The sequence below is a fragment of the Sminthopsis crassicaudata genome, chromosome 3 (genome assembly GCF_048593235.1).
Source record: "Sminthopsis crassicaudata isolate SCR6 chromosome 3, ASM4859323v1, whole genome shotgun sequence".
In the NCBI taxonomy this organism is placed as follows: Eukaryota; Metazoa; Chordata; class Mammalia; order Dasyuromorphia; family Dasyuridae; genus Sminthopsis; species Sminthopsis crassicaudata.
In genome coordinates this window covers 530,385,757-530,403,114 of record NC_133619.1, presented here as the reverse complement: position 1 = coordinate 530,403,114, position 17,358 = coordinate 530,385,757, and the positions used below count along the sequence as shown (strand labels likewise).

General features: G+C 33.4%; 1 protein-coding gene across 1 annotated transcript in view; it reads right to left on the bottom strand.

Moving 5' to 3' along the window:
- The window catches only part of GUCY1A2 (guanylate cyclase 1 soluble subunit alpha 2), a 407,956-nt gene that overhangs the window by 272,916 nt on the left and 117,682 nt on the right, over positions 1 to 17,358 (bottom strand). Inside the window, exon 4 of the mRNA XM_074304357.1 lies at positions 15,854 to 16,572. Within this exon, the coding sequence (XP_074160458.1) occupies positions 15,854 to 16,572 (719 nt within the window). The remainder of the gene's footprint in view (positions 1 to 15,853; positions 16,573 to 17,358) is intronic.

The following is a 17,358-nucleotide window of genomic DNA, read 5'->3' as shown; positions in this document are numbered from 1 at the left end:
GTATTCTGATGGAAGTGGATATCTTCAACATAGAGAAGAGCTAATCCAATTCCAATTGATTAATGATGGACAGAATCAGCTACATCCAGAAAAGGAACACTGAGAAATGAGTGTAAACTGTTATTTTTACCTTCTGAATCCAATTCTTCCTGTGCAACAAGAAATTTGGTTCTACACACATATATTGTATCTAGAATATATTGTAATATATTTAACATGTATAAGACTGCCTGCCATCTGGGGGAGGGGGTTGGGGGAGGAAGGGAAAAAATCTGAATAGAAGTAAGTGCAAGGGATAATGTTGTAAAAATTACCCATGCATATGTACTGTCAAAAAAAAAGTTATAATTATAAAATAAAATAAAAATTAAATTAAAAAAAAAAGAATGAATGGATTTGAACCAAATGGAGGGAATCCATTTTCTTTCAGCAAATTTTCCCTTTTTATTTATGGGGAAGACTCTAGGAATATTTATAGAATAAGTAGTGGGTAGGTTTTCTTGTTCCCTCATGCTTCACCAACTTTTTCCCCTTTAGTATATGAGACCAAAATTTGAAATCAACTTCAAGTCTAATGGGTGGCTGATGTGCCAAAGGGCTAGTAAGTGTCAAATTAAACTATCTGAAGCTAAGAATTCTTGGGTGTAGGGTATGGGATTGTCAGAGGAGGAGAAGAGGATTTGCAATGTTCCAATTAATAAACTGAAGTGGGATATAAAATCATTTCATGGGTTGCCAATTTTTTTCACTGTACTTTATTAAGAAAACCACCAGCAACTTATGTGAACCTAGTTCTTCTATGGAGGATTAATAGAAGAAAATGAATTTGAATCATGCTGAAGTGATAAGATGATAACCTATACTTCTGAGAAAACTACTGAGACCAATGGATTCATCTCATTTAATGAATGAACAATAGTTTGCCTAGTTTTAAAACACCATAACTAAAATTATTGAAAATTACAAAATATCCCTGAGTTTATAAGCTCAGATATGAAAAAAGAAGCATTTGTTTACATTTAAATCAGTGCAGATAATTATACCTTTCAATAATTTTTTTTTTTGCTAAGAATGTATTTTGGGGATTAAATTCATTTTCAATGTTTTAAAATAAAAAAGCAAAAGTCTTTTCTAAAGTTTTAGAAAAGAGATCAGAAATAGCAAAATGAAAAAAATAACATTATTACTAAATCAAAATATGTCAAGCCTAAAAAAATCAACCCAAACAATGAATGCACACAATGAAATAAAAGAGAGGTCAAATTTAACAATAGATTAGCTTTTAAAAAAAGCAACATGAAGTCTGAGAATAGCCATGCACTTTTTATATTTTTATTTCAGTTCCTACTAAATAAGAAAGGATATAATTCATGAACTTAGGTTACCCTTTCTTTCTGAGTGGTGAAAGAATGGTGAATGAAACCAAGAAAAATGTTAGGGGATAAGAAGCCTGTAATTATTATTGGTGAAAATGAGAAGTCAGGATAAAATTCCCTTGAGTCAATATTTACTACCAAAAATAACAGAAGTATTTAGAAATATATGAGGATTATATGGATTCAACCATACATGGATTCTTTTGGGGAAATGTGACAATAACTTACCAAAAAAGTATGTGTCTACTTTCTAAAGATTTTTTTAATCCAGTATACAATAACACTTTCAAGTATAAAGGAAATGAACAGGATGTCATTGGTCAATAAAAGAGATTCTCCAATAGATATAATAATTTATAGAGGCCAATAGAATATGAGCATGTTCACTGGTATTACACTGATTAGGTAGCTCTTTTCTCTCTGTCCCTCTGTCTCTGTCTCTGTCTTTCTGTCCTCCCTTCTATCTTTCATACTCTCACTCTCTCTTTTCCTTTCTCTTCTCTTTTCTTCTCTGTCTCTTTCTATCACTCCTCTCTCTCTCAGTATTTCTCTCTCTCTCTCTCTCTCTCTCTCTCTCTCTCTCTCTCTCTCTCTCTCTCTCTCTCTCTTTCCCTCTCTCTCTCTCCCTCTCTCTTATTTTCTGTCCCTCTGACTCCATCTCTATCTCTTTTATCATCACAAAGGCTTAATTAGAGCTCCTGAAGAAATGCAAACACATAAAACACTCAAATAGATTCTTAGAAGGAAATCAAACATTCTCAAAGTATGTTTACATTCTGGGGGAAGCTAAAACTATAAGGTGGTATACTAAAAGTTTTGGGGAGATTGTATTGTACAAAACTGTGCGAAAGAAAGACTCATCTGAATGACAAAGTGTTGCCTCAAAGATAATCTCAAGAAGCTTTTGTGTCTTAGACATTTTCTTTAAGAATAAAATAAAGACTTCCCCGTATTCAAAACCCATGTCTTACAATGAGTGTGTAGCAGAATATCTAACAGAGGCCTAGACATGAAATAAAATCAAATTTTTATTTTGGAGAAATTAAATTCTGGGATAAAAGCATAGAGCTATGTAAGGGCCCTTTAAATGGGCGAACACAGTGCATCAGGAGATCGAGGCCCAGAAGTAATTTCTGTGGATATTAGGACTGCCTTGTAGGTGGGATCTTGGCCATGATGAGATAGCTTCGTAATGGGTGACTCTCTCGCTGATTGGCTGTGTGTGACCTCACAGGCCCTTTATAAGCCCACTGCAGGCAGCAGTCGTTCTCTTTAACCTGGCACTCTTCACTCTGGCTTCCTAGCCTGGGTGGCCAAGCCAAGATGGATAGCCAAAAGAGGTAAGGAGTTTGGTAGTGAACACGTGGGTCTTCTGACCAGGTGTTTACTTGGGAACCAACAAGTCAGGGCATTATGTGAGTGGGTATAATAAAGGCTTTTAAGATTACATGTGGCTATTCTTGAGTGCGCTACCAGTTATTAAGCTATAGATTCAAGAGATTGTGGCCAGAGACTTTTGAAGGCCTCAGAGGAGGCGAGTCGGGTAGAGTTCACACTGCAAAGGTCAGTGGTCAAAGATACTCTGTTGGGTCTAGGACAAACTAGTAATTGTAACTGCCAGGAGAGCATGTTACAGAGCTAAAAAAAGAAACTAACTTTTTAAGGCCAGTGCCTAGATTTCAGGGCTCCAAAGTATCTAAGTCTAGAGATAGTAGTAAAAGTTTCCATTTATCTACTATAGAATTGTATATTGGAAGTCCAAACAAAAAAGTTCATCTTTGTTCATGCTCATGATTAGTTGAAACTGGAACTCTAAGACAACAAATTAAGTAATTGTAAGAACTGAGTGAATCACCCTGGTTCCATCTTGTGACTCAATTATGGAGCTAGTTTAGTTCCCTTTCTATTCAATTATGGGTATAATCCTACCTCTGCTTTGTAAGAAAACTTTATTCAATTGTGAGACAGGGGGGAAAAAAAAACCTTTTTGTATTGTTTGAATGTCCTTCAGCTTAAATGGCAATAACACTTACAGCTGTTGTGAGAAGCAAAATAGATAATTCATGTCATACACTTTTCACACGTTACAGTAAAGGTTAGTTTTTGTTATTTTATCTCTATACAAGTTGCTGGAGTGAATGAATACAAGTTCTTTGAATGTAAATCTTTTTTTGTCTTTACATTCCCAGAATTAGCATGATTCTTCTTAGTGTTTAATAATTATTTGTATATTTGAATTAAATTATTGTTTTCATTATTATTAATTTATAAGGTCTTAAAATTGGAAGGGTTTTCAAAGAACAATTAGTTTCAGACTATTTTAATGTACAAATTTTCTCAATATCTTTGATGATAGGAATTCATCTATCTTTTGTACAAACAATTCAAATGATAGGCGACTTTTTTTCTTTCACAAGACTGCCCATTCTATTTTCCTTAACTTTAATTAGAATTTTTTTCCTTTCATGCTGAGTCAAGAAGTACTTTCCTGTAATATCTAATTTCTAGAGATATAAAGAATAAGTCAAATATTTCTTCTAAATGAAGACAGCTAATATTCCTCTTATCTTCCCTCTTCTAGTAACAATATTCAAAAACCCCCTCCAAAAACATCCTGCCCACATTATTTAGGAATATAGTTGATCAATGCTTACATATAAGAAACCCAGTTTTCTAAGGTCTTAAAAATATTATTAAGAAAAAGCACTAAGTTTTATACACTGATGGAAAAAGAAAATTAAAAACTAATTTTTACAGTCAACATTTGAAGTAAAAAGAGTTTATAATTATTTGTGAGAGTAAAATGAGAAGTGAAAATATGAGATTTAAAATTATTTTTAAATTTAAATCAAATATTACAAAGACATTTGTGGCTCTGGGGAATGAATGAAAAGGAAACATGGATATAAAAATTTAAAGGGGAAACTCCTACTAAGACAGACATCAAAAGTGGTTCTCAATATGAAGGTTTTTTGTAATTAGTAAATTACCAAGCCCAGGTGACTTCACCTAACTTCTATTGCTAAAGAATATTATTTTCTTATATTTATGAATATTCATTATTCACCATCAATGCTCCCTGTGTGTTTAGACAAGAATATGTCTAAACTACTGTCAGCATGAAGTTACTTGCTTCAATGAGTATATAGAAATTAGATAAAATCATTAAAACCACTTAACAGAAGGAGAAGGGAGAATGTTTCCGTATTTGTACTTGGGTCAAATTATTATCAAATAGTTTCTACAGCATCCTGAAGTTTATGTTTCAAAGAGAAAAAAGAATGTAACCATGATATCTTGGTTCTAGTACCTAATTATAGCACATAGTATTGTCCTTGAAGGACATGGGAGAGGGGGTAAAGAGGATGAGGAAGAGGGTATTATATAAGGGAAAAACAAAAAGTGGCTTGGCCATGACTTTGGTATTCCTTTTCCTTATTGCATATACTTTTAAAAGACAGGAAGTAGTTGCCATGGTCACCTGAACCAATTCTTCTCAACACATGGATAACTGAGGGGTTGCCATAGCAACAGTCAGGGTTTGGAGTCTTCTTTTGATATGTCTAGGGTGAAGGTTGCTAAGGTAACCATTGGTAAGTCTCCATGGGTGGTGATACATCATGTGGTGTTGCTATAGAAATATTGACATATCAATAATCTTTTCCATAACATTCTCCAAATGACTGTACCCTAGAGTTGAGTCATCATCTTCACAGTGAAGAGCCACATAGTATGTTGGTCCCCTAGTCTGAAAAGTCATGTCCAGTTCAAACTGCCCAGACTATTTCTGCCATCTGCTAGGCTCATGTAGTTTTGATGTACAAACTGCCTACTCTAAGTTCATGAATGCCTCTACATTTCTAAAAGCTTCTGATTCTGATTAGCAAATGATGGGTATATCTATAATAAATAACATTTACTGATTCAAAACAATGCCATCCCTGCCTAAACTACTAATTGTTTAAAGACTATAATGAAATAGAAGAGTATGATGGCCTAGACTCTGTCAGCAAGGTTTTAAACATTAAACACAGAAATGTTCTTCAATCCATTGAAATTTGAACATTTAAATTTTCCACAAAAATTTCCCCTAAGAGAATAAAATTGCAGAAAATCAAACAAAATAACTAAAGTAGAAATGACAATGGTGGATTGGATGGCAGATATGCCAAAACATGTTATTCATCTATTTAGTAGTTGGTTCAAAATGAAACAAAGGAAAACTAAGAGAAATTCTACAAATTAAAATAAATTAAATAATATATAAAGAGATTCATAATGAATGATGCATCAGCATTGAAGAGAGATAGCTCTATTAGAATGAGAAATAACTGTTCAAAGCCCCAGAGATATTCAATAAGAATGTGAAATTCACAATTGAATGTCAAAATGCTTTAACTATTCAAAGATTTAATTTCTTTCAGAGGAAATTCACTTTATATGTGTCCCTGGAAAACAACAAATATTCTAAGTTAACTTTTTTTTTCAAATTAATACATAATAATTAAGATAATGCTAAAATATTTAATAATCAGATTCCTAGACTGTTCAATATTCCCCGCTCCATTGCCAAATGAAGTATAACAATGCCACTTGTAAGATGGAGTAACCCAGAACAGACAATCATATAAAAATGAATATTTGATTTAAAATGGCTGGAAGAAATAAGCTATATGTTTATAGGTGAACTTTCAGAGCTAGTTATTTGAGACAGGTCGTGAATAGACAATTAGCCTCAGTGAAAATACTGGCTAGGTAATATAGTAGAGATAAATCACTTAAACTTTAGTCCTCTAGGAAAGTGCTATCAAACTCAAATGGAAACTGAGGACACCAAACTATAGATAATGAACTCTATGGACACATATTAACTTAAAAACCACATTCAAATACCACCTGTGTTCTATTGCATTTTTATTTATCTTGTTAAATATTTTTCAATTCCATTTAAATCTTATTCCCACAGTTGAAAGTGTCTGAGGGCTGCAAGGTTGATATTTTTTTCCTAGGTAACTCTATAAGACTATAAATTTCAGAGAAAGAACCATTTTATTGGGTAAGTTCCTTAGTAAGAGATCCCTATATCAAAGAAATTATAACTGATCTCTAACCCTTCAGAGCATGTTATTTTCATCTAAAAATTAGTTTTGTTAATGTTTTTAAAGTAAATTATTTACATGCAATTTTGTAGCTATAGTTTTTATAGATGAATAAATTAAGAAACTAATTCACGAATGAAACAAAACATCTCCATATGGTTAGTAATAGAGTTGACAATAGAATACAGGGCTTCTGATTCAACTCCATTGTCAAAAAGCCCCTGTTTAACAGAAGCAAAATAATATGTAAAATTAGACCTGTAGATCTGTGTCCTGTAGTGCCCAGCTTCTTAAAATGTGGTTCATGACTCAATAACGGGTCTCATAACTGAATTGAGAATCTCAAAGTTATGATTTATTATTGGTAAATGTGGTGGTTTTCATACCTATTTTATATACCTATATACCCAGGGTCACATAAAAATTTCTTGGGTAAAAGGGCTTGTAAGAAGAAAAAAACTGAAGAAGCCCTACTGATAGATAGAATGCTGGGGTTACACTGAATTCCCATACAGGTCAAGTGAGAAAGCTGAACTTGATTGATGCCTTACAACTCTAAATCTATGATCTTTTAACACTGAATCAATTATATTTCTAGTATGATACATAGCCTAACCAGCTTCCTTAGTTTTCAGAACAGTCTTTCTCTTATCAGATGAAAAGCTATTACTCAATAAAACAGGTATTCTTAGCCTTGGAGGGAAGAAGGGAGGTTTAACTAAAATGCAGCCACCTATCAGTGAAATTTTAATTCTGGTTCTCTTTTGAATGAAGAGAATAAGGATATAATACCTAATTAAAGATAAAACACAAAAAATTGAAATGTCACCCAGATTGGAATTCACTTTTACTTTTAGTTGACAAACCCGGCAGCTTGATTAAGCAGAATAAGGACTTTAGATGCCCTCTACTTATAGTTGCATGAAGGCCTGGGTTAGTGTTAGGGAAAGCTGTATTAAGATTTCCCTTGCCCACTCTCCATTCTGGAATCAGTGTTAAACATTCACTTTTCATGTAATTCTCAGCCATAAAGAAAGAGAAGGATAAAAGTGGTGATAGTTGTTCACTTTTATATCTCTCTTAGGCCATTAGCTCTCCTGGCTTTGGAACCAACAAAAAGACTTTTCATCACCTCAAAGTATAAGCCTCATATTACTGAGTCAAATATGGTTAAAAACTGACCCTAAAGCTTCCAAATGCCCATTCTAAAGCTCCCAGGTTTGTCTTTGTTTTTTTCCCCTAATCTTAGTGAATATCCATGAGTTAGACAAGTTGAGGCTTAAAATTGACCTTGTCAGTTCAAGAGATTATGAGGTCTTAGATCCTAGTGAGTTGAAATTGAATGATGGTAGAAGATTAATTGTTGGCAATCATTCTAGTGCCCTTGGAGAAAACTTTGATGAAAGAGATAATTAGCCCAAATCTGGCTATTTTAGCAGAAGAGTTTTACTACAAGTCACTTACTTAGACAGTGCAGAGAATATATTGTATTGTACTCCTTCAAACTTCTTTATGTTTTGATTAGATTTAAATATCAGTTTCCATGAAGACTGTAATAATTAGAAGTTAAATTACTGATACCTATTATGTTTGTTAAATATAATCCTGTAAGTCTTTTGTGTTTATTGTTGTTTTTTTTAATAGAAATCAAATAACTATGACATGTTCTGTTTCATATATATTATGCAGTGAATAGATCCCCCATTTTGAAAGAATCCCTCTATGCAATTTGCTCCCATGGCACCAGAGTGGGTATTTATAAACCTTATGGGTATAAGAATTGTGGGTATACTATTTTATATAGAGAAAAAAGTGCAGGTTTAGAGTTGGGGAGGATTAAGAGCAGGGAGTTAGTGAGGTCCATGATTTATATTAAACTCTCTCTATTTGTTTGTTTATATCCCCAGAGAGAAGAGGGAAAGAGAGCAGTCAGAAATTTTTGTACAAGTTAAGGTCAAGTCAGGATCATGGAGCCAAAAGAACAAAATCAGAAATCAAATAGATCAGTTGTGGATCTGGAAAAAAAAATAATCCAGAGGCAAGAGGCAGCATATAAATTAGAAGTAGAATCAAAAGAAAGAACACCAATAAATTCTCACAAGGAGTTAGCAAGAAATAAGACCCAAAATTCAGATTACAATAAGTTCAGTATCAGGGAAGGGAAAAGGTGCTGAAATAAAGTTGTCTTAATTACATGCAGAAAAAAAACATGAATCTGAGCTCTGCTTATTACTACCTTAATGTTTCTGAGTCTTATCTTATGAAACTGTTAAATGAAAGAGTTGGAATAAATAAGCTTTCCAGTTCTAAAAGTGTTATCATTTGATAATAATTCATCACCATTAAGGGTGTATGTCTGTGTGTGTGTGTGTGTGTATGTGTGTGTGCACACATGTGTGCATGAGTTTTTTGCCTGGTTCTATGTATATCGTATCTAGTTTCTTCTGAAGTCAATTCATCTGACAAGCCATCCCTATTGCTCTCATTATCCTGCATTGCAATAGTCAAATTCACATAATATTGTACATGAGTCCAATACAAGTGTCTCCAGTGTGCTCACATGCAAATTTGATATTAGATCTAAAGAAACAGGATAAATTGGAAAATTCTTCTGGATTAGTACACACCAATAAAATCCGAAGCTTTCCCACTTTCCCCAAACAACAGTAAAGTAGCTTAGAAAATAGTGCTAAAGAAAGACAATAAATTAAAATAACATTAAATTGTTTTAATATGGCAAGATAATAATACAGAGATAATTCCAGATGTGGAATGGTTCTCATGGGTCTTGTGGTATGTATTCCTGATTTAGGTAAGGCCACAAAAATCCCTAATACATTATCATTCTACCTCTGATTTTAGATTTCCAATGATAGGAAACTCACTACCTCCTGAGGAAAACCATTACATTTTGATACTGTTGTTATTTTTGAGAAGTTACTGCTTTCTGCCTCTCTGCAGTTTCTACAAACTTTCTGGTTTCATCCTCCAAAAAACAAATAGAATTGACCCTACTCTATTTCCACAAGAATTAGCTGAAAGTTCTAAATTGAGTATTTCTGTTTACAAGTACAAGGATATTGGTTTAGTTAATATTCTCAGAAAAAAATTATTATACTAAATAAAATTTCAATAACCTCTTGAGATCTCTTTATAAAGTGTAAAAAATATTTTAAGTGAATTAGAAAAGTGGTAAAATGGGATGATCATAGGCAAGAAATAGGCCAGTCTTTCCCTCCCTCCAACCTTAAAAACTCAGTTTCATCGTCTAAGAAATAAGACTCAAAGAGAAGGAGTTTTTTTTTGTTTGTTTTTGGGGTTTTTGTTTGTTTGTTTGTTTGTTTGTTTGTTTTTTAATATGTATAAATGGTGCACAAAGCTTGTAGAGAGGAGACTATAAGAGACTTCATAGACTTGAACGAGCAAAAGCACAAAAAGTCAGAATGTGGTCAGCACTCCAGAGTGAGGCTGTGTGGGCCGGATGTCATGAGGAGTGTTGAGACAGATGTAGTATCATTGAAATTCCCCAGATAACAGATCCCAGCAGGGGGATTCTGTATAGACTTTCTTTCCTTTGGGTCTGTCATGAAAGGCTTAAGTCTTTCTCTCTGAGCAGAGAGAAAGTTTGTTTACCTTTCTTTGTTTTAAATGTTTGTCTTTGTCTTTATAAACACTGTTAACTAGAGAAATTGCTAACAGGTATTAAAGGGAATGCAGTTAGGAGAATTCAGCTGCTGGGAAAGCATCACCAAAAAGAGAACTCAACCAAAGAAAATCAAAGGTCAATACCACTTTGTACCTTCAAAATTACTTTCCACCAACTTATACAGTTTTCAATTAATGGAACAAAAGATAGGGATTTTGCTTGGAATTATAAGTTTTTCTTTTTCTTTCACTCTTGTTATGCTTTTCCACAAGCTTTATCACTGAGAACAGAAGAGGAGATGATTGACAACAATATTGCTTTTAGGAAGGATATCTTTAAAATGCTGAACTGATTTCACTGCTTTATTAAAGTTCTCTGAAGCATTGCCATTAGCAAGATTAAGAATGAAAGGAGGAAGAAGAAACATCCATATCATCTACTGTTTCTCAAAATTCATCACAACTTCTGACTGTTGTTAATTCAGCCAGACCAATTCATTTTAGATATCACAGGAACAACATAAAGTTTTAATAAGCAAACACAAAAGTTATTAGTAAGGCACAGAATATATATATATATATATATATATATATATATATATATATATATATATATATATATATATATATATATATATATATATATTTTAATGGAGTCTCCAAAAGTTTTGACAATTTGAAAATGCAGAAGAGGATCATTTAGTGTTAAATCAAGTACTATATAATGATACAAAATCACTTGTGAATCACTCAGAATTCCTCAAAAATATATGATAAAGGATAAAATTGGTGACATCTATATACTACCTAATTTTAAATAAAAATCATAGACTAATTGTTTTCTGAATTTTACAGGATGGATTTGAAATTCCTCTGGATAAGAGGGAACAAGTAGGGAAATAGTCAACAAACCCAGATACCAATAAATTAATCAACAAACATGCATTTCATGACTATCAAGGATCAGCATGTATTTGGTACTCGAAATACAAAGAAAAGAAATAGTCTCTATCCTCAAGGAAATAATATGAAAAGAAAAAACATATAATGACAAATTTAAATAGACAGACATATATGTGTGTATATATATTTTACTGATAATAGCTAACATTCATACAGTAAGTGTATGTCATATACTAACCACTTTGTAATTATTATTTCATTTGTTGCTACAACTCTTGGAGACAAATCTATTACTATCTCCATTTTATAGATTAATACAATGAGGCAAATAGTGGTTAAATGATATGTGCAAGGTCACACAGCTAATATGTGTCTGAGGCTGAACTTGAATACAAGTCTTCCTTATCCCAAGCTTGTATTCTATCCATTATATTACTTATCAGTGTGCTTGTTCCCTCTCCCTCTCTCCCCCTCATCTTTCTCCCCTCCTTTCTCCTTATCCCTCTCCCCTCACTTCTCCTCTTCCCTTTTCCTTTCACTTTATCCCTCCTTCTTTTCTTTTTCCTCCCTCTCCTTCCCTCCTCTCTCTTTTTCTCTCTATTTTCTCTCCTCTTCCCTTCCTCCTCTTTCTCTTGTCCCTTTCCCTTCCCCTCTCCCTCTCTCTCCCTCTTCTCTCTCCACTCCTTCCCTCTTTCTCTCTTCTCTCTCTTTCCTTATGTAAATATGTATTTATTTATACATACATAAATGTTTCATATATATACATACATATATATGTATATATATATATATGTAATACAAACATATATAGATAAATACAAAAGGAAGTGAAGGAGACTAACAGTGAGGCAGATAGTAAGAGGAGAGCAGTTCAAATAAGGCTTTATGCAGAAAGTGATATGTGAGTGTTAAGTTATCATTTATACATAATATGGATATGCCCCACATAGTTGGAAAGTAGGACCTAAACATCACAAAAATAAGAAATTATCACTCCTATAATATCCATAATCTTCCCCTATAAATCAAGATATATTCCCTACAAACTAGTAATGACCCTTAGAAATTAAGTAACTCTACATGAGAAATCACAAATCAGAAAATACAAAAGCTTTTCTCATTAGCTGCCCTTCAATTCAATTCAGAATATTTCTTAAACACCTTATATGGGCAAGGCCATGAAAAAAGTTTATGTGATAAGCATTCAAGCTCTTAGGCTAATGCCTAAATGTTAACATACTGAACACCACAGCACTAATTAATATACATTCCTTAGCTCAGTTAATCTTTATTTCTGGCTCTGGATGAAATTTGATCTTTGTTCAATTGAAGGAGAATAAATAGAAAGGAAACAAAGTTATAATAGGGTGTTGAGGTAAACCAAAATGTTAAAACAATATAACCTGGCCCATTCCTATACTTCTAGATTTCTTATATCTTATCCACTTCATGCATTCAGCGATTCAGCTACTCTGGGCAGTCTTCCCTATTAGAATGTGAACTCTCTGAGTGAGGGGCTATTTTGTCTTTGTTTAGACAAAGAATGGTGCTTCATAGCTTAGCATATTAGTAGTTAAACAGTAAGTATTTAATAAATACTTGTTTAAAGGATACAAGAATTCTTAGAAGCAGCAAAAGAGAATCCCTCACCCCTGTTGATACCTGACATCTTTCAGGACCCAACAGAAATTGGCCACTTCCAGCCCAATCTCTCCTGTTGTCCTACAACAGCAGCTATTTCTTTCTCTGCCCCAATAGCCAAATTAAAATGTGTGTCACTGATAGATTTAAGTTGCAAATGGAGATTTAAAATTTACTAGAAAAGGAAACAGGGAAAATAAAAACATAGTAAGCAAGGTAAAAGGCTTCTCTTAAAGAACACTCATGCTATTAGTTGAATGCTACCAATTATTGTTTGTGTGTGTGTGTGTGTGTGTGTACAACAAACTAAGAATGATATATTTTTAAAGAATATATTTTATTTAAAATATTTTAAACAGTTAAAATAAAATAAAAATTATTTATTTAAAATGTAAAAATCATTCCTAGTTCATATACCATACAAAAATAGATGGTAGATTGGATTTGACCCATAATCATGGACCCTCTGTTAGATTATAAATTTCTCAAAGGCAAGCAAACTTTTTCTTTGGTATTTCCTCAAATTGGCAAGAAAAATTCTAAGTCCTAAATAGAGTAGGTACTCCACAAGTCTAGTTAATTTGTGACCACAAGAACATTGAGAGGTAACATTGTCTAGAGCAGAACTTGTTTTTGAAAATATTGTGCTAGTTCAAATAAATAGGTTTCCCTTTTGATGCTGTGTATTTTATTTTATGCATTGAAAAACATTATTCTAAGTGGTCCACAGACTTCAGCCAACTGCCAAAGGACTACACGACACGCAAAAATATTTAAGAACTCCTGATTTAGTAGACAGAAGGATGAATTTGAAAAACTGAATAAATATACTGGCTTCAAATCCAAAGTCTTAGCCCCCTTCTAAATACTTGATCATGGGCTAGTTGCTTAATGTTTTAGAGCTTCAGACAGTCATCTGCAAACTTGGAATTGATTGTATGAAATGGGAGACACAGGCACAAGATCGTCTAGCATTGCATGCCCCCATCAGAGAGGGTGCTATGCTTCATTAGAGAAGAAATTATGCTAAGCTGAATTGAATTAGTCCAAAAGAAATAAAAGATGGGCAGTTAGAGAAGTCACTCCTAATGTTCATATGAACTGCTTGTATCTAACCTGTGGCAGAGCATTTCAGACTCACTGTAACTCAACTCTAACACAGTGATGTCATTTTGGTCCTCTTTAAGAATGAAAGACAAAAATCAACTAAGTCTCAGAAAACTTCCCCTGACTTGTCCATCATTGTAAATAAATTTGAGATTACAAACTGATTTTGAGAAAGGATTGTTTTGTTGTTTAAACTTAATATCCTTATTACCATGATCTGGCAATGTCATAATGCTACTAGCATTTGGTCTAACAAATTGTATTCTTTTACAAGGATAGTGTATTATATTCCTATTAAGTATCATGGTAGTTTGATTTCTGACTTCAGGATTAAAAATCTCTGGAATATATGGCAGTATTAATTCTGCTAAACAAAGACTGTGCTACCCAATCATTTCACATCTCAGTGCCCCAAGTAATTTACTTAAGATTTTAAGTTACAGAAAGGTGTTGATCTACTTTGATGGTAGGAATTTCCTGTTAGGAACTCCCTATACCAATGAAATCACAAGTACAGTAAAATAAAAATAATGGCTCACAGAGAATGCAGACACATAGAAATGAAAGCTAAAGTCAGTTTCACTGTCATGTGACTATGTAATTAGCAAATGCTTTTTTTAGCAAAGGGAAAGAAAGGATTCATTTTCACTGCTAAGAATAATTTAAATTCATATTAAAGTAATCACTTAAGTTTGGAATACATACTCAAATCTAGAGAGAATATCATTTATATAGTGATGATATATGGAACACAATCACTCCAACTCTTACCAATTAAGATACCTATTAATAAAATTCAACAGCTGTCTAGAACAAAAAACAATCAGAAAATAGTTCATTATTTATTTCACACCTTTATTAGCTGGGAATGAACATAGCTCTGGTAATCATTTACTAGAAAGCCAGAAAAGTCCTATAAGGTCAATAATCCAAATTGCTGATTTTACAGATAAGGCAACTGAGGCTCAGAGAGATTAAGTAATATATTGAGTAATTGTTGCCTAAAGTCACATAAGAGGCAGAAGCAGATTTTTATTATAGGTCCTCTGATTAGAAAAGCAAAGCTTTTTCTACCACATCATGGCTATTTAAATAAATCCCTTGAAAGATAATAGCTATATACAAATAATTTAAGAATTATACTTTAAAAAAAGATCAAATCTATCCAGTGATTCTCCAAAAGGCAGAATAAGACCAATGGATAGAAGTTAGAGAAGAAAAGGCTAAGTATCAATACCAAAAAGAAAATTCACAATTGTCTGAAAGAGAAATAAGATAATGAAATAGTTTATGAGCTAATGAGATTTCTTCTTATTATAAATGATTAAGCAAAGTCTAGAAAATTACCAACTTAGAGCTTTATAAAAGGGACTTGCAAAATAGATGGAAGGTAGGATCACATTACTTTCAACAGTAAATTTCTAAGATTCAAGTTGAAATATCTCTAGCTGCTTTGAATTTATATTTAATGGTTTATTATAGTACTAGTGTTATCTATTCTGAAAAATATTTTTCCTCTAACAAATGACATTGAAAGGCATTTTACTTATTATGATTTTATTGCCTTAGGAGAAAGTACTTTGACAGAGGAATACATCTCTAATTCCAACATGAAGTTTGACTAGAATATTAAATTTGAAAGATTGCTATACTAAGATAACAGCAGTTTACTTAACAATTTTATTGGGGGAAAGATGTGATCAATAAAGACAACATAACCAAATCCCTTGTAATTTTTGCAAAGGTTTCAATAGGTGTGTCATGAGGTTTGCCTAATTTAATCAATGAGTTTCTTCCAACAGATTTAGAAAATTAGAAAACCAAATGAGTACTATGATTGCTACTCCTATTATGCCTGTCATTATTAAGCATCTTGTTTCACAAATTGAAATAAATGCATCAAGGAGACATGATACAATTTGGCTAGGAGTAGGGCCAAATGTTTTCCTATACATCTAGGGACCCATGATTTTCTGAATGGCACTTGAGTTATTTTTCCCTAAATAATTCCAAGCCATCATATAATTCGCTAAAACATTTATCTCTCAATATTCACAACCCCTCTAAATCTCCTCTGCTTACCTTATCTTTATTTTCAGAACCAGAAGCCTCTGGTTTAGTCCGAATCAGAAATGGAGTGGACAGCCTCAGCAGGACCCTTTCAAAGGAGGCACTGATCTTTGGGGAAACTATGTCAAAGCAGTCCTCAAACTTCAGAGTCTTGTGAGTGTCACATCGGAGCTGTTTCCTCAGTCCTTCCCCCAGCTGCAAAACCAACATGCTGGCATCAAACATCAGGTGGAAGGGGAAAGCTCTACAGAATGTATTGATGCTGATTCGGAGGTCAGCAGGAGTTTGGGATGTTCCAGGTGGAAGGTTTTTTGTGATGTTTGAATTTTCACATTCTTTAATGACAAATGTGAGACAACTGCAGTTCCCTGGGTTTGAGCCCTCCAAACACAGCTTCTCATTGGTCACTTTTTCCACCTCCAAATCCAATCGGTAGATCTTCTTTCCTGCAGCCTTTATCATTCCAGGCATTGCAAACCCTACAATGTGGTGAGGATGAAAGTAATGGAGCATGAGAGAACCTTCTGGAAGCTCTTTGCATAGGAAAGATGGAGATTCCAGAGTGGCCTGTCGTCCAAATGAAGTTCTAATATGTTCCAGCAAAGCATCAAAACCATTAAAGAAGTCCTGCAAGGTGCTGCCTACAGCCCGAAGGACCCTCTCATTTTCATCAAAACAGATATTGAAGAATTCCTCCCCAAATCTTTCTTGCATTTCTTCAAACTTCAAACCTAAAAGTAAAAAGATAACAGATATTAACTGAGAAATAAGTTGCAAACGCTTTTTTCTCTGCCTGCATGTTTGACTTTCCAGGCAACTATTTTAATGTCATCTTAAAGGAGCTAAGAATGGCCTATATCTAAAATAGACTAGTAGAATTTGGAGGATTTTTTAAATTTCAAATTCAAAAAATTTAAGAAGCTCCAGGCCATTGCTATCCTCTGTAGGGAGGTATTACACTAATTTTTTAGTTATTTACACAGAAGGGGATACAGTCACTTAAACACCAGGAAGGTCACAAAAGTAGAAAGGATACTAGAACTCTTCTCAGATGCAATATGGTAGGCACAGCCCTGAACTTTAAATCAGAGGATCTGTATTCAAATACTAAGTCAGATATTAAGTAGCTATTTGACTCTGAGCAAATCACTTTATTTCTCTTTTCCTCATTTTCCCATCTGTAAAATGAAGGGGTTGTACTCCATGGTCTCTAAGCTATAGGCCTATGATTCATATGGCTTCAAATTCTTAATTCTTTGAACTAATCCAACCTCTTCATTTTGCAAATGAGACACAGAGAAATTGAGTAACATACCATGAATAGAAAGGAGAGTTGAGAACAAAACATTGTACTGAATAGATGAAAATATAAGGTCTTCCAATAACAGATAGGTTTCCTAAAGACATGAACTATGTTCTCTCTCTCTCCTTTTTCTTTTATCTTCAGCACCTTGCATAGTGTCTGGCACTGATAAATTGCTTAATTACAATTGATGAATTAATTGCTTTTTATATTA